This window comes from Agelaius tricolor, unplaced genomic scaffold, assembly GCF_023055355.1.
Source record: "Agelaius tricolor isolate 1412-34295 unplaced genomic scaffold, bAgeTri1.0.p SCAF_3, whole genome shotgun sequence".
In the NCBI taxonomy this organism is placed as follows: domain Eukaryota; kingdom Metazoa; phylum Chordata; class Aves; order Passeriformes; family Icteridae; genus Agelaius; species Agelaius tricolor.
In genome coordinates this window covers 57,439,240-57,466,535 of record NW_027269263.1, presented here as the reverse complement: position 1 = coordinate 57,466,535, position 27,296 = coordinate 57,439,240, and the positions used below count along the sequence as shown (strand labels likewise).

The following is a 27,296-nucleotide window of genomic DNA, read 5'->3' as shown; positions in this document are numbered from 1 at the left end:
CTCTTAAAGAGTAGTCTTAAGCAAATCAAACTGACAGCACCTTTTCCTACATTTTAGAAAGCAGAGAGTTAGGTTGTTTTTCCTCTAGCAGAAGAAATAAATTGCACCAGCACTATGTACTTCCACATTAGCTTATCCATGATTCTTTCTTTCTGCCATTTAGAAACTGGATTAACTGAAAGGTCATTGGCCTCTGGATACAGAAATATGCAGCAGGATACCAGGCCACAGACCTTTTTTTCCTTCTAATATTTATTAAACCTGGAAGGAGGGCAGTATGTTGGCAAATATAATCTCAAAGTCTACCTGATACTGGAAAGAATGAACAATTGAAAGCCCATAAGTATTTCCTATGAAGTTGCATTGGACTGAAACTTGAAGAACTTTGTGGCTCCACATGTTTTCTATTTTAATCTATCAAAACAGTAAAAATAAAAAAAGAAAAATAATATGCACAATACAAGAGATATGACTCAATACTTGCAAGGTTTAGTCTATTAAGAAATGTCTGCTAGGACTGGTTAGTGTTTAACAATAAATAATGGGGAATTCCTTTGGAACAATGAAGTAGTATTTTATGCCACAGATATTTTAAGGCAACTTTAAACTAAAAACATATTTCTTCTATTGCTTATTTAGAACCTAAGCCACTAGCATGTTTAATTCTCCAGATGAATGTGATTTTTACATAGATGACCTCTTCCATCTGCTTAAACAGAGAATGAAATTTCTCTACGATGTCGGTTTCACATCCTCCGAACATAAATTACACCTGAAAGCAGCCTTTACCTTCTGTGAAAATCTAAGCTGAATATGGTTTTAAGAGTTAGCTGAAAATGGAGAATTAAGGCTTGATTTAGTTCTTTTGACAATCTGTTGCTTGTCATTCATTACTAAAAACATACAGGTTGTGAAAGAAACACATCATTTTATAGAAATATGTGACAGTGACAGTACTGTCATTGCTGTTGATGTTGCTGAAAAGCTACTGCAAGATAACTAACTCTAGAATCATGCCATATTTTACTGTGCTTTTGATGTAGTTATTGGCAGAAGATAAAATTTTTATCATCGTTGCCATACTGACCTTGAACTGCAATTAAAAAAAAAAAAAGAGATTTTCCCAAACTGGGAAACATGCAGGATGTGGAACATATCAGAATCTTGCTGTGAACTCACTTTTATCTTCTGAATATCATTCCCAGTATATTCTGTGGCCTGGCAAGGTCTAGGGCGGGATTTCTTTGGACTTGTTGGAAAGAACAAGGAAAAAATGTTTGGGACTGCATTATTCTGCATATCAATCCAGCTTGTAGGTGTGGTCCCAGACTCAGATGGTGAGGATAGGAGTTTCCTATCACTGAATAAGTGGTGTGAAGGGTTAGAGACTGAGGCTGGCAAGGAAAAAAACCATCCACTGTCCAGAAAATGAAACTCAAGAAAATAAAGCTGGCAAAGTTTACCTAGTTCTAAACATCACAAAAAGGGCAAAGATAACACTGGGTGGAGACATGTGTCTCGTGGTTGCCTTTTTGTTTTGCAAAGATGTGTAACTCTCCAGGGTTATCTTTAGAGTAAAAATAACTGGTTGGGAAATTCCTTGGCTGGGTCAGAAGAGTTTAATCAAGACCTTTGGAGAACCCATTGCACATGGGACTCTTAGGCAGAGGCAAAATCCTGGGTCATCCCAGGCCAGAATAATGCAAATGGGTTTCTGAGAAGTCATGTCAGCTCCTTGGTGATGGCTCACCAAGCACAAATTGGAATTTGCACAAGTTTCTGTTCCCATTTCATCTCAGTTCTACAGGAAGATGGATAAGCAAGCAGAATCAGAAAGGGCTGGCACACTGTTGCTGCTCTAAACAGAAATATGAAGTCACAGAATGAACAAGTCAACAACAGTAATCTGAAGATAAAAGAAAAACCCTTGAGGTTTAAGATGAGAAAAACTGTAAATCAGAAAATTATGAAGAGATTAAATGAATCTGAATTATTTTTTTTTCAATTACTACTGTTGCCTACCAATCTTTCAAAGTACTTTCTATATCTAACAAGTGTTTAATTAGAAGTAGAGATTTTAAGGAGAAACTTCTGAGATGACATTGAGAAAACTACATCTGAGAGAAGTAAAGAAAATAAGACCAATGACAGCAGAATTGTTTGTGGTAGGACAGGGAAATAGTAGAGGAGGATTTGGAAAGTGTGAAGCACACTGGAAATACCTTTTGAGTTATTAAGGATGTGTATTGGTCCTGTGGTCTCTAAAGCAGCTATTAAACCCTGGACTGGCTCAGCAGGCAGTACAGTACTTACAGAGGACCTGTTAAAGTACACTTAGAGCTCTCCTGCTACAGGCTGAGTATATAGGATGGCCTTTTATATTTCTTACTCTCATAAAATTTTATTAAGTTATCTATTCAGATATATCAACCATGTCTAAACTTCAGTTCCTTTCCAGTTTCAGGCCCTGTGGCATGTTTGGCCACTGTGCTGTTCTAGGTGCTCAGGGGCTGGTCTGTGATACTCTTAACCCCCATGGAAGGGTGGTGGGCATTGAATCCACATCTTTTGAGACTCACAAGACTCAACTCAGTTCTCCTAGTTTTTAAGAAGGGTAAAGAAGGAAGGCATCAGCAATTTCAGGCCTTCCAATCTCACTTCAGTGCCTGGTAAAAGTATAGAGAAGGTTATTCTGAGAGTAACTGAGAAATATTTGGAACAATGCAGCCACTGGGCACAGCCACCATAGGTTCAAGAGGGGGGGAAAGTCCTGCTTAACCAACTTTATTTCCTTTTATGACAAGGTCATCCACCTAGCTGACCAAAGGAAGCCAATAGATATGGTGGGTTTGGATTTTAGCAGAGCTTTTGATACTGTCTCCAAAAGTATCCTGGATAAACTTTCCAGCCAAGTCCATAATACACTGGGTGAGCAACTGGCTCAAAGGGTTACAGTAAATGAGGTTGTATCAGGTTAGTGGCCAGATACCAGTGCTCAATTTGTAATGTTTTTATAAATGATCTGGATGCAGGAATTAAATGTAAAGTGTGCCAATGATACTAAACAAGACTCCCTGCAGGGTAGAAAGGAGCTACAGAGAGCTCAGGACAGACTGAAGAGCTGGGCAATTGCCAGCTGCATGAAACTGAATAAGAGCAAATACTCAATCCTTCACCTGGGATGGGGTAAACTTGGTTATACATACACCCTGGGAGATGTAAGGCTGCAGAAAAAGCCCTGCAGAAAGGGATCTGGGAGTCTGGTTCTATGGAAAGTTGAACATGGGCCAGCAGTGCCCTGGCAGCCAGGAGGGCCACCTGTGTCCTGGTGACACCAAGCACAGCATCACCAGCTGGGCAATGGAGGGGATTGTCCTGCTCTGCTCTGCACTAGGGGCCTCACCTTGAGTGCTGTGGGCAGTGTTGGGCATCACAATGCAAGAAAGACATTAAACTATTAGAGACCATCCAGAGAAAGGTGACCAAGATGGTGAAATGTCTTGAGCACAAGAATTACAAGGAACAGTTTATGTCAATTGGCTTGTTCATCCTGGAGAAGGGAAGGCTGAGGGGGAAGTGCTGACCAGTGACAAGGCACAAGCTGTGTCAGGGGAAGATCAGATTGAACTTTAAGAGAAGGTTCTTAGAGGTTGGTCAGTAAAAAACAAACTGGGAAAGTGGTCACAGCACCATAGCTTGACTCCCTTGCTGTAACCGTGCTGTGTTTTGAGCACAGGCACAAATCTACTGCCATATACTGACATGCAGTTGGTGGGAAACAGGCTCCCACAGACTCTTGGTGTGAGCTCAAGGACAGGGAGATGGCTGAGAGCATTAATCCCAGCCTGGTTTTCTCATTCATGTTCCCAAGTGTCCTTTGCCAGCAGAAACGTCCCTAAGAGGACTTTGTCTGCCATAGAGAGACAGAGTCTGTGTCTCTGCTCACTTCTGGCTGACACTGGAACATGCAGAGAACCCTGCCACACCACAGGAGTCCTAAGGCACCAATAGGGACACCCCCTAGATAAACTAGATGGGTCAAGCCAGATCCCTAGCATGGCACCATGATGCCAGTGAAGAAAAGAACCTCATGTTTTGGGGTTTACAACCTCCTCTGAAGTGAGATTAGAAAATATTTTCTTGGTAATTTTTCTACAGTACAGTGTTATGAGAATCTGGAGTTGCTCAAAGCCTTTCCAAAGATATCTCAGGTATTGTCAGTAAGATGAATGCAACCTGAGATGTCCAAGAAGGGGAGATAATGGCAGGCTGCAGCCAAGTGTTGGATACATGTGTCAATCATTTGTGAATGAACCAACAAGACATACAGAATTTAGAAGAGTATTGAATAGATGAAAAAAAAAAATGCCCAGAGCACAACTTTAGTGTCTGATTGGTAGGAAAAGCATGTTTTAAAATTGAAGTAAGGTTTCTGGCACAGCAGAATTCTGACTCTCTGCAAGAGGCTCCACAGAAACTGTCACTTTCTAATATTAGATATTGGTTAACTGTGATTGCAGTCTAGTTTTAAATATTGTGGGGTTTTTTTCACCTACTGAGAATGGTCTAACTTTCCCACCCATATATGTGCATGCAGCATATAGAAGCATTTATTATTTGTGCTATTGCATTGCTCTCTCTAAATTATGAGGATGCACTTTATGACTTTTTAAACTCAGTTCTCTGTTACAAATGAGTGTCTCACACCAAGATTTTTGAATGTGTGGTTGGTTTTTTTTTAGCTCTGAAGCACAGGTTCTTAGTTTCACCTCACAAGTCCATTTTTCAGGAACTGATACTCATTGCCATTAATGCTGGAAGATGCATTTGAGAAAAACATGACACACAGTCCCCAAGGTACATAAGCAGCCATGGAAGCTAATAATTACTCCACTGACCTCAATGGGAACATTCAAGAATACATTATGCACATACTTTAATTACCTTGCTCATTCAGGACCAAGAATCAAGAAAGAACATAATAAAAACCTGTTTAAGACATTTCATTAAAATCACTGGAGTGGGGTGGTAGAAAGAGAGATGAGGATTTCACTTGTACTAAACAGCCAATCTCATGAGAATCTATAAGGGACAAGGCAGCAAGATAAAGCTGGGGCCTGGGGTTGTGGAACAAAAAGTTAGCACACTGTGACAGTCCTCCTGGTATATGGAGCAATGTACATGTGCTTTGCTTATTCCAGATCTATTTATATGCTTAGGATTAAGATCTGCAATAGATTAATAAATAGATCAAAATAGTTTAAAGTAGATTAATATTCTTATTTTAAAAAAAGTTGCTGACTCTGAAGTCAGTAACTGGTATCAGATGCATTTAGAAAAATCTACATTTGTCATACCCTGAATCCTATTCCCTTTAGAGGACTGAATGACAGAATTCATTGTTCATTCTATTGTATCTTCAGAACTTAGTTATTTAAAAGGCCAATTTATTTAACCAGAGATTTATTTTCAGTTCTTGCTGTATTTTTTCATGTGTAGAATATTTCCCACAGCAACTTCATTTCTTCCCTACGAAATAAGAATTACCCTTGAATCAGGCTCATTCCCTGAATAAGGCTCAGAACAGAACTGCTGAATATTTTATACAATCAGCATTTGCAAAATGACTTGTAGCTGCCTTAGGCATAGAGAACCATGACATGGAGATTCACAGCACCTCCACTGAAGTCACTGGAGTTTGTTGAAAGACAATTGATTTGCCTCAGAATATAGGATTAAAGTGATATACTCTTCTAATTTTAGAGTAACCTACATAGCATATTCAAAATATTCTTAATGTACATATATGTCTATGTTAATTTAATATTTTTCTATTATATATTAATATTTCTATATTAATTTTTAAACTATTTTTCTTAAAAATAAGATGTTGCAGGACACATTAACATATATCCTTTGGAACAGGTTCATTCTGACTTTCATCTCCTGACCATTTTTAAACAGTTTCTGAGTGGAAAATATTTCTTTACTTAGCAGCTGGATACACTCAATTTACACTACAGTTTGCCAAAGGATTTGTAAGACCCATTAGCTTTAACATGCACAGGTGTACCCATCTCATTTTATGGAGCTGCAAGCTGGATTCAAGTCAAACAAAGAGTTGTAAACTTATGGGTAGGTTTATATGGAAGAGTCTCAATGTTCTCTTCTGAAAATAGTAGGGTATTAGCATTTAACAGATTGGCTTTATAAGTGTTTAAAGAAAAGATATCATCTAGGAACAAAGTGTTGGAAGGGGATTACTGGGTCACTGAGTTGACTCATTTTTCCCATTTGCAGGAACTGCAAAATGTGACCAGTCCATTCCCTTACCAAGAGCCATAATAACATTCCTTAACAGTTTGCCCCATCTCAGAAAGCTCTTTCATGATTCACTGCTGAGATAACCAAAAAATCTCCCAGTTGCCAGCCTAAATGTATTTACTGACATTTTATGGTGTTTGTTTTGTTTTGTTTTCCTGTGTTGGTGTGTCATGTGCTGGGCAGATGGGACTGATGGTAGCACTACATACTTCAACTGCTTTGGGAAGACCTCTGTGCACAACTTCTATTACCACTTTCATTGTGGAAAAATAGCTGAATATCTATCTAAACCCAAAGGACACAGGAGATTAGGACCCCTGTAAATAATAATTAATGGTGTACAGTAATATCTGTAAGATATAAGCCAAGGGCTAGTATAAGATAGAGAGTGGCCTCCCAGATCTGAAACACAGCCAGTGAGCTTTGGCCTAGAGGCTGAGAAACTTCTGCACATTTGGAAGGCAAACAACTTGATCAGAGAATATCTAAATTTAGGGCTGGCTAATTAGTTGGTCAAATAATCTCAAATTTGTTGTGCAGGAGCTGTGTTCAGCCACTGCAGGGAATGAGGGGATGTGTGGAGGACTGGAAGAATACTCAGGGGTTATGGAGATGGGTGTTGGTGAGGAAGAAGGCAGGGACCAGTAATGGCTGCAGACTTACTGTGGAAGGAAATAGGACATGGGCATTTCAATGGGGAAAACATGAGGGAAACTGGTTCACTAAGTGGCAACATTTTAAAGGATAGTTCAAGATGAACATTTCCAAAAGTAGTAATAAATTTGTTCATTGCCATGTGATAATGACAGAAGCAACATTATAACTTTTCCCATGAAATTTAAACAAAAAATGAAATCAGCATTTTAAAATTGTGTTTGTATGCTTATTTTCAAAATGAGGCAAATATTTTGTTTTGCTGTTAAAAAAAATTAAAACAACATAAGTAATTAAATGTACAAAAGCCAGAGCTATTAAGTCAGAAAGTACAAGGAAGGGATATAACAGCAGAATTTCAAAAGGGAGCACACATTTCAGATACAGCAAAAAGATAATTGAGATGCCAGGCTTTAGTCAAAAAGAAATTATACAGAAAATACAAGAAGCAAAAGTGCTGTAATAGAAGTTCATGGTAAAGAAGAACTAAGTTTTACTGCAGATGAATCTTAATCTAAATAATTTCATTTCAACCCTGAGTGCTTCAGTTTTAGGCACTTTTATTTCAAAGTAGTCACTGCCTTTCCATGCATACTTAACAGGTGTTAAGTTCTAATGCCCCAGTTTAGGCTTTACCTGGCTTCAGAAAAAGAACTGGGGGAAAAAAAGCATGAAAATATCAAGACTAATTAAAACAAAGCCAGAATCCTTTCAAAGCACCCAAAACACCAGAACCTGGGAGAGTATTTGCAGGAAGTGATATATAATGTGAAAGCTCTTCTCTCTTCACCCTTATTTAGACATCAAGTCCTGGAGAGAAAAACTTTTAGCTGATACAGTGTGGACACCTTTATACTGTACCTGCAACCATTAGAAAATGCCAAATACTCCCAAGAGGCAAGTCTCAAATCTTAAAACTCCCAGAAAAGCAGTTGAATGATGCCAGCAGGTCAAATTTCTGGATGAAATAGTAAGCAATTCTTTGCAATAGCAATCCCAGAACTGTCACCCTATTTCTTGTCCATACCTTTGGGCAACCTCCTATGTTGAGAGATGTCAGTCTGTGGCAGTGAAATGCCATTGTTTTCACAGCTTCATCTGTCAGCTGAGGGCAGTAAGAGACATGGCAGTGTTCCAGGTATTCTGTGCCCTTGCAGAACTCAATTAAATGCTTGTGCATCAATCCTTTGATCCACTTCCCACACTTCAGTTCTCTAGGTACCCTTCATTAGTAATGAAGTCATTCTGCCATTGACTGGGAATGTCACTAGAAGAAGAAGAAATGCATTAAGGGGCTATTTTCAGTTTTTTATATGTTATACTGTGGGTTCATTAGACTAACATTTATGTAAGTTCCTCTGTATGTATTAAACCATGTTGAATTTGGGTTCTTTAAATTGAGCACAACCCAGAACGTAAAATGTTGATCTTAGAGAACCAGGCCCAGATAAATTCATTCTATTGCTCTCTGCAAATGCCCATTTTTGTGCATAACAACTTCTTCTTCTTCTCTTTTAAATGAACAGAAAACTGTATCTGTATAAATCACTTTTTTTTTTTTTTGGAAGGGAATGGGTAAGAACCTCAGGACTGTCACTCAAGAGTTCTGGGCTCTGATTTGCTCTGTGGAGTTCAGGCCAGTTAACTGTGATACTGGTTGACTACAATTTCTATCCTTGTTTTTAGAGTGAAAAAATATGTGCAGGCACTACTGACTCCAATTCCAGAACCTTTATAACTCAAATACTAGCTTTTTCATCTATTCTGTAAAGCAGACAGTCTTGGAAAATAACAATGGAACTCTTGTGAAAGGTCACTTGGATTCTTAAAGTACACTTTTCTCCTTTGCACTCCAAAACTTTTTTACCTTTCAGCCTGAGTGTTTTCCAAGCCTGAAAACCATCATTTCTAGGCTTACAAAGAGAAGTTAGACCTTCTACTGAAACCTTCTCTGGAAACCTCTTGGAAAGAGTTGCTTAAAATCACATTTAGGATCACAGGACAGCCTGCAGCTCTACCAGAGGTTTATCTTCAGTCAGAATCTCTCCTCTTCTGTCATGTCCAGCCTCAAACCCTGGTGAGAAGCCTTCAATGTGTCACTGAGCAAGGTTCCAGCCTGCTAATCTTGGCCTTAGGCCAGAGTAATTTGTCATTTGCTGCAATAGCAATTCTACCTCTACAGGGAGAACAAAGAAGTACATATAGTATACTGAATAAAAACCACTGGTTGCATGAATCTTTTCAAAGCTTTCAAGAATTAGTCCTGAGGTAAAAAGAGTAAGCACCACATGGATAAATAAAATGTGTGCACATACACAAAAATGCATGTATTTATTATGCACAAATATTATATATTTATATTTATATATTTATATATAACTATATTTATATATTTATATATATATTTATATTTATATTATATATATTCTGACAAAATTACCTCTGCAGTAATCAGCCACTAACACACAGCTAATTTTTCCTTATGTTACATAGGAACTCACACAATAACACAGGGCTGATCACTAGAAAATATTATTTTTATTATGACAAAAGATTATGTATTTCTGTGTGATTTTCATAAGTCTTACCTAAATAGATGCAAAGAAACCTATCAGATCTGAAATTTGTTTCATAGACTGTACTTTTAAGATTTTTGTCCATATCTTCACTCTGGTTTCATTTTCTTTTTGTCTATTGGTACGCTATATCAAGGCAGTTTTTCTCAGCTTTGGGTCCTTGTTTTGTTTTACAAAATATTGGAAGTGTCAGTGTTTGAATCTAGGATTGGTTAAAGTGGAAAATTCAGAATCTCTATTAATTGGCTTCTCTACCGTTCCTATTTCAATTTTGGATTTATGGGCTGCTTTTCACCTGTAATACAGAAACATTCTACACCCAGCAACTAAATGTTTTTCATCCATGTGCAAGAGAAACTGCAATCCTTTCAGAATTAGGCCTCAGATGTGATGACTTAATCACTACATTCTCAGCTAGGGTATGTAACACAAGGTGAAGCCAAGATTTCAATGCCTGTTAGATATGTTTATCTTGTTTTTACTAGCATAGCTTTTCTACATACTTATTTAAAATATCCTTCAAAGTTAGGTTCTGAATTTACTCTTAACTTTTGGTCTACCCCTACATGCTTTTGCAAATAACATTCAAATTATATTTGCAATCAAAAGAGATGGAGCTTTGTTTGCTCACTTCATCTCTGTGTCCCTGGTTATATATCTATAGAGAAAATAACAGACAAGGATGTGAGGGTAAATTATGTTTACAAGACATTTAGTCACTATAAAAAGTCAAATGTCATATGAAGAAAACATAATTTTCCAACTTAATTGCACAATTTTAATTGTGCATAAATAAGGCCTAAGGACACACACAAACATCAATGAAAAGGTCAAATACTAAATTGCTGTTCATTAAGTGAGCGTCATCTGAATTATGAATGAACAAGGATCCTGTTTTCAAAATATGGGATCTCATAAGTGTTTACATTCTGTTATAGTACCTAGGAACAGGCAGTGGGATTACAATGGAATTACCCTCTGCAAATTTTCCATAAAATCATATCCTTTGATTCAATTTCCAAAAATGACTTTTTATTTTGTTTTGAGTTACTCTGTATCTCCTCTTCTCTCTCCTGCCTTCCCTAGATCCATGAAAACGGGGCTTCTGCAACTCCCACATGTGCTCCCTGCTGCTGCTTTTTCCTCAAAAAAGTTCAAATTCATTTGGCACCCAGGGAAAGCAGAAACCCTTCTTTTTAACAGTCTTTTTTTTTATTTCCTCTGTGTAATGAGACACCTGAAATAGCTTCTTGGCCATGAGCATAGCACAACACAGAAGTGAATATTCCCCTCTGAGAGCAGCAGCACTGGCACCACACGACTTTCCATGAGGTACACAAGATGCACATACTTGGTCATTAGTGAAAACATGGATCTTTACACAGAACATTCATGAAAGATGAGTCAGAATTATTCCTAGAGAAGCAAATGGCCTGACGTGTACATTGAGCAACAAGATCCAATCCAGATGTAGCTCTTGTGGTACAACAACTGACTCATTTTTACAATATATGGCTATAAAATGGTGGATGTTGAAGATTTGTAATGGAAAAACGGTAGAAGCTGAGGACTGGGATTATGTGATGGCATTGGCTGTACCTGCAGCCTTATGATCTGCAACTGTTTATGGGCATGAAATTGAGACCATTAAAAATATATTATTTAAGCATTTCTGTTATATATAGTTAGGAACAATTCTCAGTTACAAAAACAAGTGCTCTTATTTGGATGTCAGTTCCTAACAAGATAGATGTTCTTTCTACTACTGTAAAGTTACCTGCTAGTGTTTATTTCTCATACTGTTTGGAAATACAAAGTAAAATACAAAGTAAATCTATGCAATCATATTGAGTTTGTCAAATCTCCAAACAGATTTTGGTAAACTTCAAGCAATCTGTGATAAGGATGAGAAATTTCACAGTTTAAGCATACATTTTGGAAACAGTAATTTCCTCTTCATACTGAATTTTCAAACTAAGCTGATTTCCTGCCCACTAGGTTCTGCATGGAAGTTAACAGAAAAAAACTGTCCCCTCTTCACCCTTTTCAAGGCAAAATTGAACAGATCTCAGGCATATGGCATTGTAGGAATGAAAGGGGGGATTTTTTGGTGTAGAATGGTGTTATGATGAATGAAGGATGACATGCAGAACAAAATATCAGTTTTGGATATGGTTAATTTAATGAACTAGGGGTGCTTCCAGGGAACACCAAGAAAAAGGCAAAGATTTTACCTGAATCCCATTGTCACTGAAGTTTTTGCATTGTGATATAGAAAGTTCCAATATTTTTCCATGGCAACCAAGAGCTCTCAAACCCTAAAAAAATCTGGAAAAATTAATAGAGAAAGGGGGAAAAATCGGTTTTCCTACCTCTTGAGAAACAAAGAAACTGAAAAAAGGTAATGTGATGTGAAATACCTCCACCAAAACACATTTACATATCTCCACAATTTGGGGTGGAAGAACTTTTCACAATTTTTTTTTGGGAGGAGGTGTGTTGTTTGTTTGGTTTGGTTTATTTGGGTTTTTTTGTTGGAAGAACAAAATACTACTTGCTAAGACCAAATGTCTTAAAATTGCTGCCTTACCATTAAGGGCTTTATGGCTACAAGGCAACATTTGAAATGGTGCTGTCACACTCAAAAGTGTATGAACAGCCCCCTTATTCAAGACAATAATGACTTTCATTAGGACTGCAAAAGGATCTAAAAATGCTTTGTGATTTTTACTGCTTCTACACCAGGAAACAGGGCAATGTTCTGATCCTAAATGCTCTAATGTAAAGGAAAATTAAGTGTTGATTTTGTAAAACTAATTTTTATAATCACAACAGAATATCTCTGTACTTCATATCAATAAAGTAAGCTTTACTGGAAAAAAAAAAGTTGTCCCTTTATTCCATATGGTTAATAAGTTATCTACAATTAGGCTGTGAACAGCACTGCCTAATTGTAGGCAGAGAGGAAGTATCATCCTGAAAAAACAGGCACATGTAGATAGTGTCTGGATCCCAGATGTGGACACTGTAATGATAATGCTGGAAGAGTGCGGCTGGAGTTCAAATTTTGCAGATTCCTGAAATCTCACAAGCTGGATAGATACAAAAAATGGAACAATAAAAGAAGTTTCCAATCCTGGCTACTTATGAAAACACAAAACTTTGCATTTTTCTCAGCAGACGCAGTTGTCTGGTGAAATCTACTTTCAACAGCTTTCGTGCAAATCCACAGATTTCAAATTTTTGTTGACCAGCGTACTCCTATTCAAGACAATAAAATAGTTATGTGCTTAAACCTAAAATGGCTTTATGCCAGAACTTGAATTTCTTACAGCAAAGACTCATGGTCTGATAGGTGTGATCTCAAGGATATAATTCTTGCACTTTTCTTTACTTAAAAGTGACACCACTTTAATGCACTTGCTAATGAAAAACTAAAGAATATAATAAAGATTTTTTTGCTACATGACAATTAATGCTGCTATCACTTCAACGTTAATTTATAATCATTTTATATTACTAAAGTGACATTAAATCACAGAAAAACTATTTTTATAAATGAAAATCAATACATTGAGGCATTTTGTTAACAATTACAGATTTAAAAAAAAGAGTGAAGACTTGAAAGACAAGGAATGTCATTAGGACATTACATAAAATTTATGAAACTTTCATCTTTCCAAAAAGAAATCTCTTCAAACAATCTCTATGCAGAAAGCTTAATCTATATGAATTTTTAAACTATTATTTTTGTATCTAACATACATACAAAGGCATCAATTAGCACTAGTTTTATTAGACTTCCTGATTTATTCCCTGATAAATGTCAGTGACCACCATCCAGGATATTCACCTATTTCTGGAAAATTTCATTTTCTATACTAAATCTCCTCACATTTATGGAAGATATGGTTGGAGTTATCATATTGGAACTCCTGGAAACAGAGTCTGGCAAAACAAATACTGTGCAAGCCACAGACTAGGACTACCCACTCTAGAATCACCTACTCTCCAAAAACCTATTTCTTCTTTAGTCAATAACTTACTCCTGTATCTTGGATGCATATTCCATTGCTATGGACAAAGGGAAGACTTTGTCCAGCATCTCTTCTATAGCATATTGTCATTTCCATTTTGAAAACAATTTAAAAATAAACTTCTTGATCCTCTGTAACAGCTATTTTTTTTCAAGTAATTTTTACATTTTTGTTCTTTTTCAGTTACTTTATATCATATATCATATGATATAAATCATATGATATATATATATATATGATCATATTTATATCATAAGGCCTACAAACATTTGAAAAACATCATTTATTATTTTTCCACATGGTTTCTGTGGGTAAGAAAATGACTATTGACTGTACCAGTTGGTGAGGGTCTTCACTTGCTAGAGACAAAAGCCACCTGAGGCCATGACATACCAAGGAATAACTCCTCATTATTTATATTCTCATGCTGAAAGTCTCTGCCTTTCTACTGCAGACTACAATGAATGTCTTGTCTCTCTCTAACAATAACCATGTGCTAGGATATTTCCAACTTCTTCTGAGATCTCTGTCCACATATCTCTTTGCAACCTTCAAGGTCAGCATCTGTAATGTATCTTTGTTCCACAGATATACAGATGTTGCTTCCTGCTCATACTCCAAACCAAACAGATTGACTCCAATGTGACTCCAGGCCTTGGACAGCTCTTAAGAGGTGTCTCCCACCATCTATGCCTGAGCCATTTACTATTCAAATACTTAAACTATCCTTTAAAATGCTCAGATTTCTGCACAGTTTAGCCACAGTCAGGCACCAGTGTCATGGATTGAACACTAGAAGAGAAAAAAGCAATTCCTATCATGCAGATTCATTTTGCTATTAAAAATTCATATGTGTCAGGACAAAGTTCAGATTCACATAGTAAAAACCTCTGGGAAATGGGTAAGCAAATGTAGCTGTATTGTTTCTAATACCTGAGCTAATATGATGGTGGGCCAGACCTGTTTTCAGGAACTGCAGGGACATTTTTCTTCTGCAGTGTAGAAATCCCACTGTATAACACATGCCATAAAATTCAATTTCCATACCTAACACCACTTGTGGTTAGACCAGGTCATAGTTTACAAACTATGATTGCCAGTGTTTCTTGAGACAGTCCAGATGACAGGGATTCCATTGTGACAAAATATCCTGTAACAACATCAAGTCTGATTTTCCACATTGCTGAGTACTTTTAATTGCAGCTGATTTGCATTGGGACTCCAGGTGCTGGCACATCTGGCATTGATCACAATGACTCTGTTTTAGTATTTCCTATATTTTGTAGCATTAAGTTTCTAAGTCTCCAGATTAAATGCTCTCTTTCTCCAGTCTCCTAAACAAGTTGGAATTTGGAGCCCACTTAAATGTACTTTAACTTTTTCTTTTCCCTGCCTTGGGAATGTGTGGGATTTGTCACATCCTTTCCTTTGGAAATCAAATGCAACTAATTCATTTGCAGTCTGTAGCTGGTTATATCTATTAGACCCAATGATATCTTTTTCTTAACTGTTACAAGGCTATTCCTCAGTCCTAATGGCCTAATTTTCTAACAGACTAAAAAGCAAAGCCAGACTATGGGTTTGAGTCACTGCAGATTCAGAATCCCACAGAGTGCTAAAAGAGTGCTAAGAGTGCTAAAAAATTCCTCTAGATTATTGTGGAAAGTCAAAATGCCATTTTTGTTTGGGTAGGGTTTTCTTCCCCTATTTAGAAACTTACTTATTATTAAAATACAAGTAAATATTTGTGTTGCAGCCTGGCCTTCAGGACCAGTCAGGATTTGAAGATCATTAACACATAAGAAGTGAAAATGGAGCTAAGTGCTTACTCATTCATATAACCTCTATTCTGGAGTACCCAGTGATTGCAAAGCATGCCCAACTTTAAACAGCACACACCAGCAACTCATCGAGAAGAGAGAATGGGACCTTAAATAATTACAGCAGAAAATTTCATGCATGAGGGTGTCACAGCACATGCTGCAGTTAAGGCAGCCACAACACACAGAGCATCACCATACAATATCAGAAAGCTTCAAGCATCAGCCCATACAGAGCAACACCATTTCAGAAGGCTTCAAGAATCTGCTTTTCTTATTCTTTAGCTCAACCTTTTTCTATTCTTCATCTTACATGCTTTACACCTGTGTGCCCTCTGCTCCCCTTGATGGTTGGTCAGTGCCCCTGGGCACCCCCTGGCTCATTGCTGTCAGTGCTGCTCACCTGCTGCTCATAGCTGTGCCCATTGGGGATGAGACTCAGCCACAGCCCCGTCCCAATTTCCACAAACTGTACTTCCATGACAGTCACCACAGAAGTGGAGAAGCAGAGAATATTTCTGTGTACTTTGTACATCCTTTTATCCTTGATTTCAGAAGCGATTCACAGTTGTTCCTATTTTTAAAGTATTGTACCTATTTTTTATGTTTCAGCTATTTTTTTCTTTCTTATTATTACACTGCATATAACTCACCCCTGATATTAAGCTTCTCCATTAAGCTTGCCTCAGCCTATGTCAGGGCTGTTTTTGTTCCTGGATGCTTTATGTAACTCAGGAGTCAACTAAGCTTATTATTCTTTGTTATGTTTTTCTGTCCAAATCCTGCTTGATTAAAGACATTTTCTTCAAATGTCCTAATACTTTTATACCAAATTGCTTTTCTAATATCCCAGGAATATGGGTGGTCCAGGCCATATGCATCAGCAGCTTGTGTTGGAAGGAGGGAAGTGGGGCAGCTGCAGGCTCTCAAAATCACCCTTGGAGCAAAGCTGCCAGAACCTTGTCATGTAGGCATTGGGGAGAAATCAAGACATTTTAACAAACATGTGGAGAGTGTAAGAATAAAATTTGTGACTGGAGCTGCTTCTCTATCTCATGGAAGCAGTTCCAGTGAGCCTGCTTTCCTGAGACAGATAGATTTTGGTCCTAAGTGCTGATGTTACCATCTCTGTAATAGAAGCTCATATCCCTTGCATATATTGTAAATAATTTTAGAGTGTTATCTAAAATTTTTGTAATGTTATCTCTGCATTCATGGACACATTCACCATACTCACAATTTAAAATGCTATAGTCCCTATTGCAAGGAGTTTAGAGGAGCAAAACATGAGGCAAAACAATGAGGGATGGAAGGATAGCTAGAAAAAAAAGAATCTTCACAAGGATTTTAAACTATCTGTCTTTCAAAGAACTCAAGATCTTTGCTCTGTCATTGCATTCTTGCTTTATTTTTTCAAAGAATTGTCTCAAATATTTTAATTGCTAAAATTCTTTTAAGTTTCCCATAATTTTAAGAAACTAATCTCAAGTACTTCAAGAATGACAAAACCAGATGTCCTACTATCAAAAAATATTATTGAGACTTAAAAACTGTGTGTTGTTTAAAAAAAAATTGAATAAAGGAAATATTTTCTGAAATGTAAAGGGATGAATTCTAAAATTAAAGAGTGAAAAAATTAACATTTAAAATGTAATTGTGTGGGGTTTTAATTTAATGTTATGTATTTTCTGAGAGTAAGAGAAATATAGTCAAAGCCCTAATGAGAAAAGCAGAGAAACTTCATTATGCCACCAGTTCCTCATATGCTTGAAGTTCAGTTCCTTTTCATTGCATATTTGGTTTTGTTAATGAATGGTCTTATTTATCAAGACACTTAAGCAACATGCAACTTAAACATGATATGAATTAATTCCCTTTTTCTAGCTAGGGTTCACAAGTTTCCCTAGGCATATTTTTTCATGCAAAATGTACAACTTTCCATGCAATACCAAAATCTGAACATGTGCAGTGATTACTTTTATTCAGTTTCCAATTTTCAGTTGAGAAGTAGGCTCAGGATAAGTAGAATAAACTCCTCCAAACATTAGACTTTTAATATATGTGTTTGAAGTAGCAACAGAAGAAAAAGGCACCAATACTGAGGGAAAAACTTCCATTTTGATTAAGTTATACCTGAGACACAAATATATCAGAAACTATATTGTATCTTTTCTGCCCTATGTTCCCATAAGTATATGTCAATCCTTATTGCATGAAATTCTGCTCTGCTTTGGGGGGCAGAAGGATTCTGCTGTCATTTGGAAAAACAGAAAGGAAAATCCTCTTATGTAGTACAAATCTAAATTGCACCTTCTAAGTTTTAAACACTAAAGAGCAAGACTGGAAAAGCAGGAGAGATCCACAGCACAGACTGCTGGAAAGAACATGAGCTTTACAATTTTTCTTTATTTAACACAGCATATGGGTGTTGATTACTGTACATGAAACACTGTGCTCTCTGTTGCATTTTCCAACCAATACTTAGCCTAAGCTGACAGAGATCTCTATATGCTAATAAAAAGTATAATATAAAGCCAAAGCATACAAATAGTAGCCTGTTACAGAGCAGACTGATGGGTTTCCTTTTATCAAGTAAAGTTTTAAGAGTAGGAAATGTATTTAATAATTAATGTATTTATTTTATATGTGCATGAATTTTACATCTTAAATACAGCAAACAGATATAACCACAGGTTTTTTCCTACCATAGCTCTCAGAAATTACAAAAATTAAAATGCTCAATTTATCTGTCTTGTGGGAGAGAGAAAACTGCAAGCCTTAGCAACACAGTGTAAGCAGAAAAGCTTGGTTTGTTGCCAAGGTCATGGGTTGTGCTATGGGGAAACTAGAGTAAGAAGAAACACAGCATTTTAAAAGGCTAGCTGTGGCAAGCAAAGAGAAACAAAACATTTTTTTTGTAACATGTGGGACTAAATTCAAGGCAGCATAAATTTCATTCAGATATAATTGTGTGATATTTTAAATGAGCACATTAAGTGAAGTCTTCTTGGATTCCCTAACCCTCTTTATTTAACTTAAGTTTTTTTCACTTTCTGGCGTCCATAAAAGATACAGACATTATAATATTTTTTTCACATTCCAATTTTTTTTGCACAAACTTTGTGTTACAGCCAAATAATGAAGTTCTCAGTCAGAATTGTGTCTGGACAGTGACTGAGTGAGTAGTCTCTATGGAAAGTTATCTTGACAAGGACTCTATTAGATTTCTGTGTTCGGTGCAAAGAGTTTGTCCCAAAAGTAAAAGTAACAGCTTTCACAAGGCAGGACCTGCCAATGTTTAACCTGACTCCCCTCTGTGCTCTTTTTTGCTTTCCAGTTTTAGCAGCTTGACATATTGAAGATACTTTGTTAGTAATTCTTTCATTGGCAATTGTTTTCTAGCCCACAATGGAGAGCAGTGCCTCTGTTGGAGCTAACACTCAGCTCTCTCAGCTTAACTTCTGAAGAACCTTGTAGAAATGGCCTTACACTTACACTCCATCACTGATCCCAAAAGATAAATGCAGGCAATATTTATAATCAATACTTTTCCTAATCTGTACAAGTCAATATGCAGTTTGGATTCAGCAGCCAACAGTGAAGATAAACAAAAATTAATGATGGCATTTTTAAACTAGACCTTTAAACCCCCCCAAAGAGTCAGAATAACTAATTTCTTAATTAGAAAGATGCTGCTCTTTGGAATGGCTGAAAAACTGAGCTTTCTGAAAAAAAGTCTGTTGGAGATAATGAGAATTTCCATTAGTTCCAGCACTCAGAAATGATCACCACTCCAGATGACAGAGCTTGGGAAACAAATCTAAAAAGACTCGGAACCTGTTTAAACATTTCATTTGCACTAATATACTTTTTTAATTTAAGGAACTGAAATAACTTTAAGGAAAAATGATCTTCTAGCACAGCAGCAGCCAAAGGCACCAGCAGCATTTGTGTGCAATAGCAGTTCTGTACCCTGCATGAAGAGTTAACCTGAGTCCTTCCTCAGAGTGTTTCACTTAATCAGTTGCATGTCTTGCACATAGCTAACTTGTAACACACACAGAGGTTATAAAAATGAAGTAGATAGAAAAGCTTTCAGCCAAATTGAGCGATTTGTATACCTGACTACAGGTCTTTCAAAACTACAGATGTTTCAACACAGTTCAGATCTCTGGTATGTTTAACATTACTGTACAATTAGCTTTTCAATGCATTCCCAGAATTTCTTTTGTGCTCCCTGATGAATAAAAACTTAATCCCAGAATTCTGTAGGATAGAATCATATTTTGGCTTGTACAGTTTGTTGCAGCACAAAGAATCACTGCAAATCTCAAAGTCCCAGCGCTACTAATGAACTGATAACCTGAACAGGGCCTCATTGTGTGACCATAAAATACAGTAGAAGCTAGAATTCATAAAGTCACCCTGCAATAAGTCAACCACTGTGATAGTTTGGGTATTATTTCACAGTGCAGTTGGTTTTCATTCAAGAGAACAGATAAATTTAAGAAATGCAACTTCAGTATAGCCAACTTTATTATAAAGTCCATAAAGAATGCTGAGTCTGGCAACAAAGTCAACTGAATTTGAAAGGTTAATATTCTGTAACCACACTGAGATTGAGAGCTGAAATGGCCACATTATAACTTTTTTAATAATCAAGGCATGAATACACAGCTGATCAACTATGTGACAACACATGCCATACACTGCTTTATCATACATGAGGACAAGAATGCCATCTTTCCTAAACTGGAATTATGTGCCAGGGAGATGAGCCACTACATTGCCTGGGTCCATTTTTAGACATGTTTTTACTCACATCTCTTAATTCTAAAAATCATGATCTATTAATTTTTTTTCTTCAGTTTTCCTAAATTATAGGAAACCATGTAGTGGTTTCCTATAATTTAGGAATTCTGATTTGGTAGATTCGAAATTCCCATTCCCCATCCCCCTGGGCCACTTAGGGGAGGGGACAGCGAATTCAAGGGTGAAGCTCAGCCCAGGAAGTAGGAAGGGGTGGGGTGAAAGTGTTTTAAGATTGGTTTTATTTCTCATTACCCTACTCTGATTTGATTGGCAATAAATTAATTTCTTCCTCTGGGTCAAGTCTGGTTTGCCTGTGACAGTAACAGGTGACTGATGTCTCCTTGTCCTTACCTTGACCCACAAACACTTTGCTGTATTTTCTTTGTCCTGTCCACTGAAGGGGTAAAGCAGCTTTGGTGGGTTCCTGGAGCCCAGGGTCAACACACCAATGAGTTTAGATGTAAAATCTATTATTTTGCTAATGCTGACACATTTGAAAGTGCCTGGAAAAGCAATAAAATGAGTGGATTTCTACAATACCCTTACTAGTGCTTAAAAATTTTTTTAGGATAATCCAGCCATTCTTTAGCAGTAGAAGCAATAGACACGTGCAAGCACACTCACAGCCCATGATTTGGCTGACAGACTGGAAAACCCAGCCTGCTAAATGTTAAACCAGAAAATGCAGGCAGCTGTCCCACCTGCCAGCTAAACTACCAACAGGATAATGTGATATTGCTCCAGCACTTTTCACTTGCTCCTCCAGGCAATATTATCAGATTTTTATATGCCAACAGGCACAAAAAAAGCGTCCATTACACTTTAAAGGAGAATCTCTAGAAGTTCTCATGGTGTCAGAAACTTTAGGATCAACAGTAATTCCAACTTCTTTGCATTATTTTACAGGTCTTTTAATTCTGAAATGTTTGTAAGCTTTGTCTTCCCTATTCTCTCTCACCCTTGACTCTATCACTGTATCACAAAACAGGGATCAAATGTGCAGCTTTGGAACTCTAACCCTTTGGAACCCTAACCCTAACCCTTCCATTTGTCTTTGTTTCTAGAAAATATATTCTTTCTCTGTATGCATTACCATGTTTTCTTGATAATGGTAAAAAATTGTCAATTTTATTTATTTCTTAGTATTAGATAGTAATAAAGCATTTCTTCAATATCCACAAAATTAAATAATATCCAAGTTTCAAGAGAATTGTGACAATGGAATTGTGACAATTGTCTTTGGTTATCATGTTCTTTTTCATAGCCACATTCCAGTACTATAATATGCCATGGTTATTAAGTGACACTACATCAATGGTTAATTGTTTTATGCTTGAACTGGAGTAACAATGAATGAATTTTTGAAAACATGATACAGGAACAAAGCTATATGTATAAAATATTTTTCAAAACATTAAGATATCTATACTTAGATTCTAAGAATTTATTTTTAAAACAGAAAGGTGTGTTAACAGGAACTTATTAAAAGAAAAATTAACTTTAGTACAATCCCTTTGCAATGGTTACAGAAATCTGATGTGATCCAGTGCCTTCTGCAGTCTGCCATATTCAGTACAAGAATATACTTCAATGGTGAAATCATCTTAACACCAGACTCTGTAATCCACTGGCAATTAGCCACATGAATGTGCCTCATGTAGGGGCAGCATTTACTCATCAGCTTGAAACTTAAATCAGCATTTTGGTTATTCCCAGTCGAAATATTTAAGATGCAAGTTACACATCTGACATACATTAAAAGCATGATCCAAATACCCACTGAAATCAGCTGAAAGATTTATTTCAAATTATCTGAATGAATTGCAAAAATACATAATCCTAATATTTTTTTTTATCATTATACTAATCTTCAATGCTGACCTTCAAAAGTTTACATTCTGCAAGGGCTTTAAAAGTTGTGTCAGAAAGTTTTGGAGAGTCAAGAAAGACAACAGACATTACCTGTTGACATTTTTCAACCAGAGCCTTTGAAGAAAAAAGGTGAAATTAAACATCCATATGTTCATGATGTCATGTAGGGGAAAAAGATCAGCAAATATTCTCCATATAATATCAAAAAGTTAAAATTTCAAACAAATAGTTAAAATCTATGTAACAGTAGCTTCCAGGGAGTGAGTGGTGCATAAACCACTGAAATTCTCCATAGGGTTATTTATGTTTGGGAACCAGGAAAAGAAGGAACAAGGAAAAGAAGCAAGTACCTGGAGACATGAAGTATGGCAGACACCAGAGACAGTGATATGGTTAACAATCACTTTTGCAGAAGCCTGGCAGTTCTTTTTTGATGGGCAAAATCAAAATCAGTAGCAGAATGCTGTTCCCACATATTATAGTTGCTTAACCACTGAAAGAAATGAAATGCTCTTGTTTATAAACTGGAAGACCATAATTCAAACATACCAATGAAAAAAGAAGACAAGACAATTGAAGTTTTCTGACAGTGAATGCAAGTGAGCAAGATTTATAAGCAAATTCAATGACAGTAAAAAATTCTTTTGTTTAGAACTTCTCCTCTTGAATTGATTCTTACTTTGAAGTCATTTGAGAGGATAGCTGATTTCCAACATCATAAAGTTTCTCAAAAAGTACAGTTTATTTTCAGTTTCTAACAAATACATCTCTCTCTAAGAGTTAACATTTTGCTGATTAGCAGATCTTGAATCTAATTGCAGCCATTGGCAGTATTTTTGAAGACATCAGCTCAAATTTACACAAGAAATTAAATGTTTATATCTTAGCAAGCCTAACAAAAACAGTACAGGAAAAGCTTGAGATCTTCTCAACGCTTTAACATCTTACCTAGGCACAGAGATGCTCACTAAAACAAGAAATGCATTTATCTCACTAAAAGAAAAACAGATACATATTGCTCTAAAATTTAAACATAATCTAAGGGATCTGTTAAAAAAATGTGTCCTCTAACTAAGCAAAAGTCAGGTTCAACATTTTCTACAGCTGAACCATTTATGGAAGTGGCAATGAATGTTACTGTCTCATTATTCTGCCTTTGTTTGCCCAACCTTACAATTTACATACCTATGGTAGATGTTGAAATTCAGTTTGAAGCAAGTTCTGAATGTAATAAAGTATCTTCATTATTTCTTTCCAGATCCACAGTAAAATGTGCATTAGATTCAGAGTGGGTACAAGGAAAGGTCCTCTGCAGTCACAATAATATTGAGCTCTTCTACAGAATCCTTCATGCAGAACCACAACAACAGCTCTGCCTACTCAAACAGTGCAATATTCAATGAAATCACAAATGGACTGATGCATCTGTCAATTCAGTTTATTCCTTTTATCACTTCAGGGAGACAATTCTTTAGCTGCTTAAATTCAATGGATGTCCATTCACTCTTGGGCATACAGAGTGTTTCTTTTCTCATATAAATGCTGTGCAAATGACAGCTTCTTTTCAGCTTCTACACAAAGCATAGATGTGAACAATTCCCCCCCATGAAGTCCCCCTGATATTTGCATGTAGAGATCTCACTGTTTTCCAGGCTTTTGAAGGTGTGCAATATAACAGTTGATGGTTGAACTTGGGGATCTTAGAGATCTTTTCCAACCTTAATGATTATATGATTTTATAGTAACCCTGTGCAGCTCAGACTGCAGCCCCAGGAATTCATTTGCAAAACATCCACAGGAAAAAAAGTAGTCTGGCATGTCCTCCTGGGTACCAAATAAGGCCTGTGGAGAGAAGAATCCAAAGAAGGAATCTTGTAATATAAATAGACTGAGAGAGATTTTTACTGTGCCCCACCTCTCCAGCTGCTTCAGAAGCCTGAGGTGCTTGGCTACCTTGCCTGAGGGGAGCAGCAGTGTAAGGCACAGGCTTTGCTCAGGGTATGAATGTTGTCTGACACCACTAGCAGACAGGAGATGGTCACAGAAAAGCAAGCCAGAAACTGAGCAGCAGCTGATCACCCATCACACCTCAGTATGGTAACAATCCACCAGGACGTTGGTGGATTGTTGTGTCATATGGATAAACTTTAATTTAAACTGTGCCATATGGATAAAACTTTAATTACCATTACTTTATGAGGACATGCTCCCAGTTCTTGCATTTCTAGTCTCTAGCATTTGTAGCACGTGACTGGTCCCCACTACTACTTATCAGTGGAAACTAGAATGAAGCCTGCTTTACTTCTATCTTACACCGAGTGAGGAGATTCACACCTTGGGTTTCTGGCTCCTCTTTCTGAAAATTTAGCATTTGGGTGGCTTTTGCATGTGAGATGTTTTTAATGGAGTAAATGACTTTAAGTTATAATCAAGGCAGACTCTCTTTTCTGGCATAATGCCTCATCTTTTAACTTATGCCCAGGTTGGCTTGCTCTTTATTTTCAGGCTGAAGTGGCCTTTAAAACAGATTCTTTGTCAATTGTTTTAAATGCTTTGATGTTAAAATCTTTTCTTCAATGACTGTGGCACTCTTTGCACATTTTCCTTTGTGCAAAGGGATGCCAGCCCAGAGAGAAACTGGCTTCGTGTCTGTCAAATGTATTCTTAGACTTAAAGTGTTTGTGCAGATCTCACATACAGACAGACAGACAGACATACAGACAATATGGTGTGGCTCATAACACACACTGGCACTTTCAGCACTGTGGATGCAAATAATCTGTTGTGTTTTGAGTTCAGGACGAGTGTAACATATTTGTTTTTCTACAGTGGGTCTGTAACAGCCTGCAAAATGACAGAATGAAAACCCTACTATCAAAATAAATGGAGGAAACATTTTACTGGTCATGCATGATGATATAAACCCCATCAAGTCCCATGCCTCTGACAGCTGGCTGTGTTCAAGGTGGGGTCTGATGTGGTGCAGCTGTGTTATCCTGGATCAGGCTTCTCCAGGAACAGATGTACTCTAAGAAGCAGATGAAGAAGGAAAAAGAGCAGAATCTTGTTCTGAGGCTGCAGGGGGATTATTAAGAAAGAATCATCTCATAACCACAAGCTGGTCAGAGCATGTACAGCCTGTTGGTGCACTCCAGGCTCTCATACCATGTCCAACTGAGATGTGTCTGTTGGACAAAAGGACACTGTGGCTTTGAGAATGTGGCTGATGTGGGCAACACATCAGTGAGGATCAGCAGATAGTACTGCAGACCTCACCATCAGCATGGATAGATTGGGTTTGCCCACCCCAAGTGATTGCAAAAGAACAAGGTGCAGTATAGGGCTACTGCAGCAAAGGCAGACAGTCCTCTTTTCTAGTGGTAGTGATCATCAGAAGATAAATGTCAGAAGGGAAAGATGTGTGCTAATTGTCAGGACAGAATATGAAACTCAGTTTTCCAGATTCCAGTTTTCTACTCACTATTGGTATATGCAATGAGACATAATCCTGTCTCATTTCCTCACCCCAAAATATTCAGTATCTATGAAAGAGAGTAGCTTAATGGTGAATATCTGAGGGATGCATTGGGAAATCTGTACTTGCTGCTGGTCAAGAAGCACCAATTGCTTTAACATGGCATGACCAAGTCATTAAAGCAAGAGTTTACCTAACTCTGCAACAGGCCTCTTGGTTGTTGGCTCTTAAGCAGCACAACAACAGAAAAATAAGAATCCTGGGATCTCTGTACAGCAAAGAGCAACAAAGATCTCAAGACAGGTCTGAATCACCTCTGGGAGACCTCTCCCACTCTCTAATTTCTATATAAATACATTAAGTTAATTTTCTAGTCACTACCTTATCTTAGGTGCCTAAAATAAAGTGAAATTCCCATTCTCAAAAGGAGAGATGGTAGATAGCAGGTAATCAGATCAAACTCAGCAATTCTGACAGAAATAGCATGCCTTTTTCTGGAATTCAGTAAGGATTGCATAATGTTAAATGCAGTCTAAAGGACTTTTAATCTCTATCTGGAAAACCACTGCTTGCTTAACATAGACATTTGATACCAGAAATAGCAGAAATCGAGTGCTTTCCTCCATGCAAGCCAAACCAAATGATAGGGAAGCAGTTAATAATAATACCACTGCACAGATTGTTTCTAATTTCTTTTTCACTTGAACTGGGTTTTTACTTGAAAATGGATAATGGATCTCAGGCATCAGGTTGAGAAAGTTCCAGTGTGAAATATGCATTGAGATAAGATTAAATAAAATTAATTAACATTTAAATCTTACTGCAATCGTTGTATGTCTCTTTTCTTTATTTCTAGAACAATAAAACCTTAAATTTCTTTTCTTTGTCCCCTGTGGATTCTCTATGAAATTTCAGGCACTCTCGAAGATAAGGTACAGAAATGTGAGATTTCTTGCACATTTTAGTAAAATAATTGCTTTCTCAGCTCACTTGGAATTTCTGTGTTTAATAGATTGCCTCAAGAGTGAACAGCTTGGCCTGAGAATTAATGTTAGGATACATATGGAGTTTAATACTGTATTCCTCACCCCAGATGAGTAAAATCCCACTTAAACCTCATCTATCAAATCAACTGTGAGGAAGAATATTGAGGTTATTGAATCTTAGGTCCCACAAAATTCTGCAAAACAGACTTTTTCTGCATGACTCAGTAAAATCATTCTATTATTGTCTTATTGTTCTTGCATATACAGATCAGAAGTGAATGCAAAAATAAAATATAAAAGTAAATAAAATTAGGTAAATAAGTAAAATACAATTCCTTGTCTGTAGGAGTTTTCACTCTAATATGTAAATTACTGTCTTGGGTTTTTTTCTTGATTGCATAATAGTATACTATGATCTGAAATGAAAGTACAACAAAAAAGAAACATGGAGCAAACCACAGCTAAAGATCTGTCCCCATGGATTTAGAAAATAATTGCAGTGAAATGATGAAATGCTTATAAGAATATCAAAGTTCATTTAATTTAACCTTTGTATAGTTTCTCATTCTGAAGAATAGGGATACACAGGTTTTTTATTCAGGTTTGGCTCTTTTGCTACACATACACTCCTTTACAATTCTTTCTCCCAGAACTGATTGGATTTGTGGAATCCAGCCTGCAAGGCAGAACACTGTCTGCAGCACAGAAGGGATTTTGAAGAAACACTCTCGTGATTCCAG

General features: G+C 36.9%; 1 protein-coding gene across 1 annotated transcript in view; it reads right to left on the bottom strand.

The window, feature by feature from the left end:
- The window catches only part of FBXL13 (F-box and leucine rich repeat protein 13), a gene marked incomplete at its 5' end in the record, with an annotated part of 59,036 nt that overhangs the window by 3,738 nt on the left and 28,002 nt on the right, over positions 1 to 27,296 (bottom strand). The window contains 10 exon segments of the mRNA XM_071422050.1: positions 4,141 to 4,213; positions 4,216 to 4,305; positions 8,008 to 8,201; positions 9,680 to 9,756; positions 11,744 to 11,872; positions 20,575 to 20,726; positions 21,697 to 21,937; positions 22,093 to 22,209; positions 22,775 to 22,797; positions 22,861 to 22,944. Of these exon segments, the coding sequence (XP_071278151.1) occupies positions 4,141 to 4,213; positions 4,216 to 4,305; positions 8,008 to 8,201; positions 9,680 to 9,756; positions 11,744 to 11,872; positions 20,575 to 20,726; positions 21,697 to 21,937; positions 22,093 to 22,209; positions 22,775 to 22,797; positions 22,861 to 22,944 (1,180 nt within the window).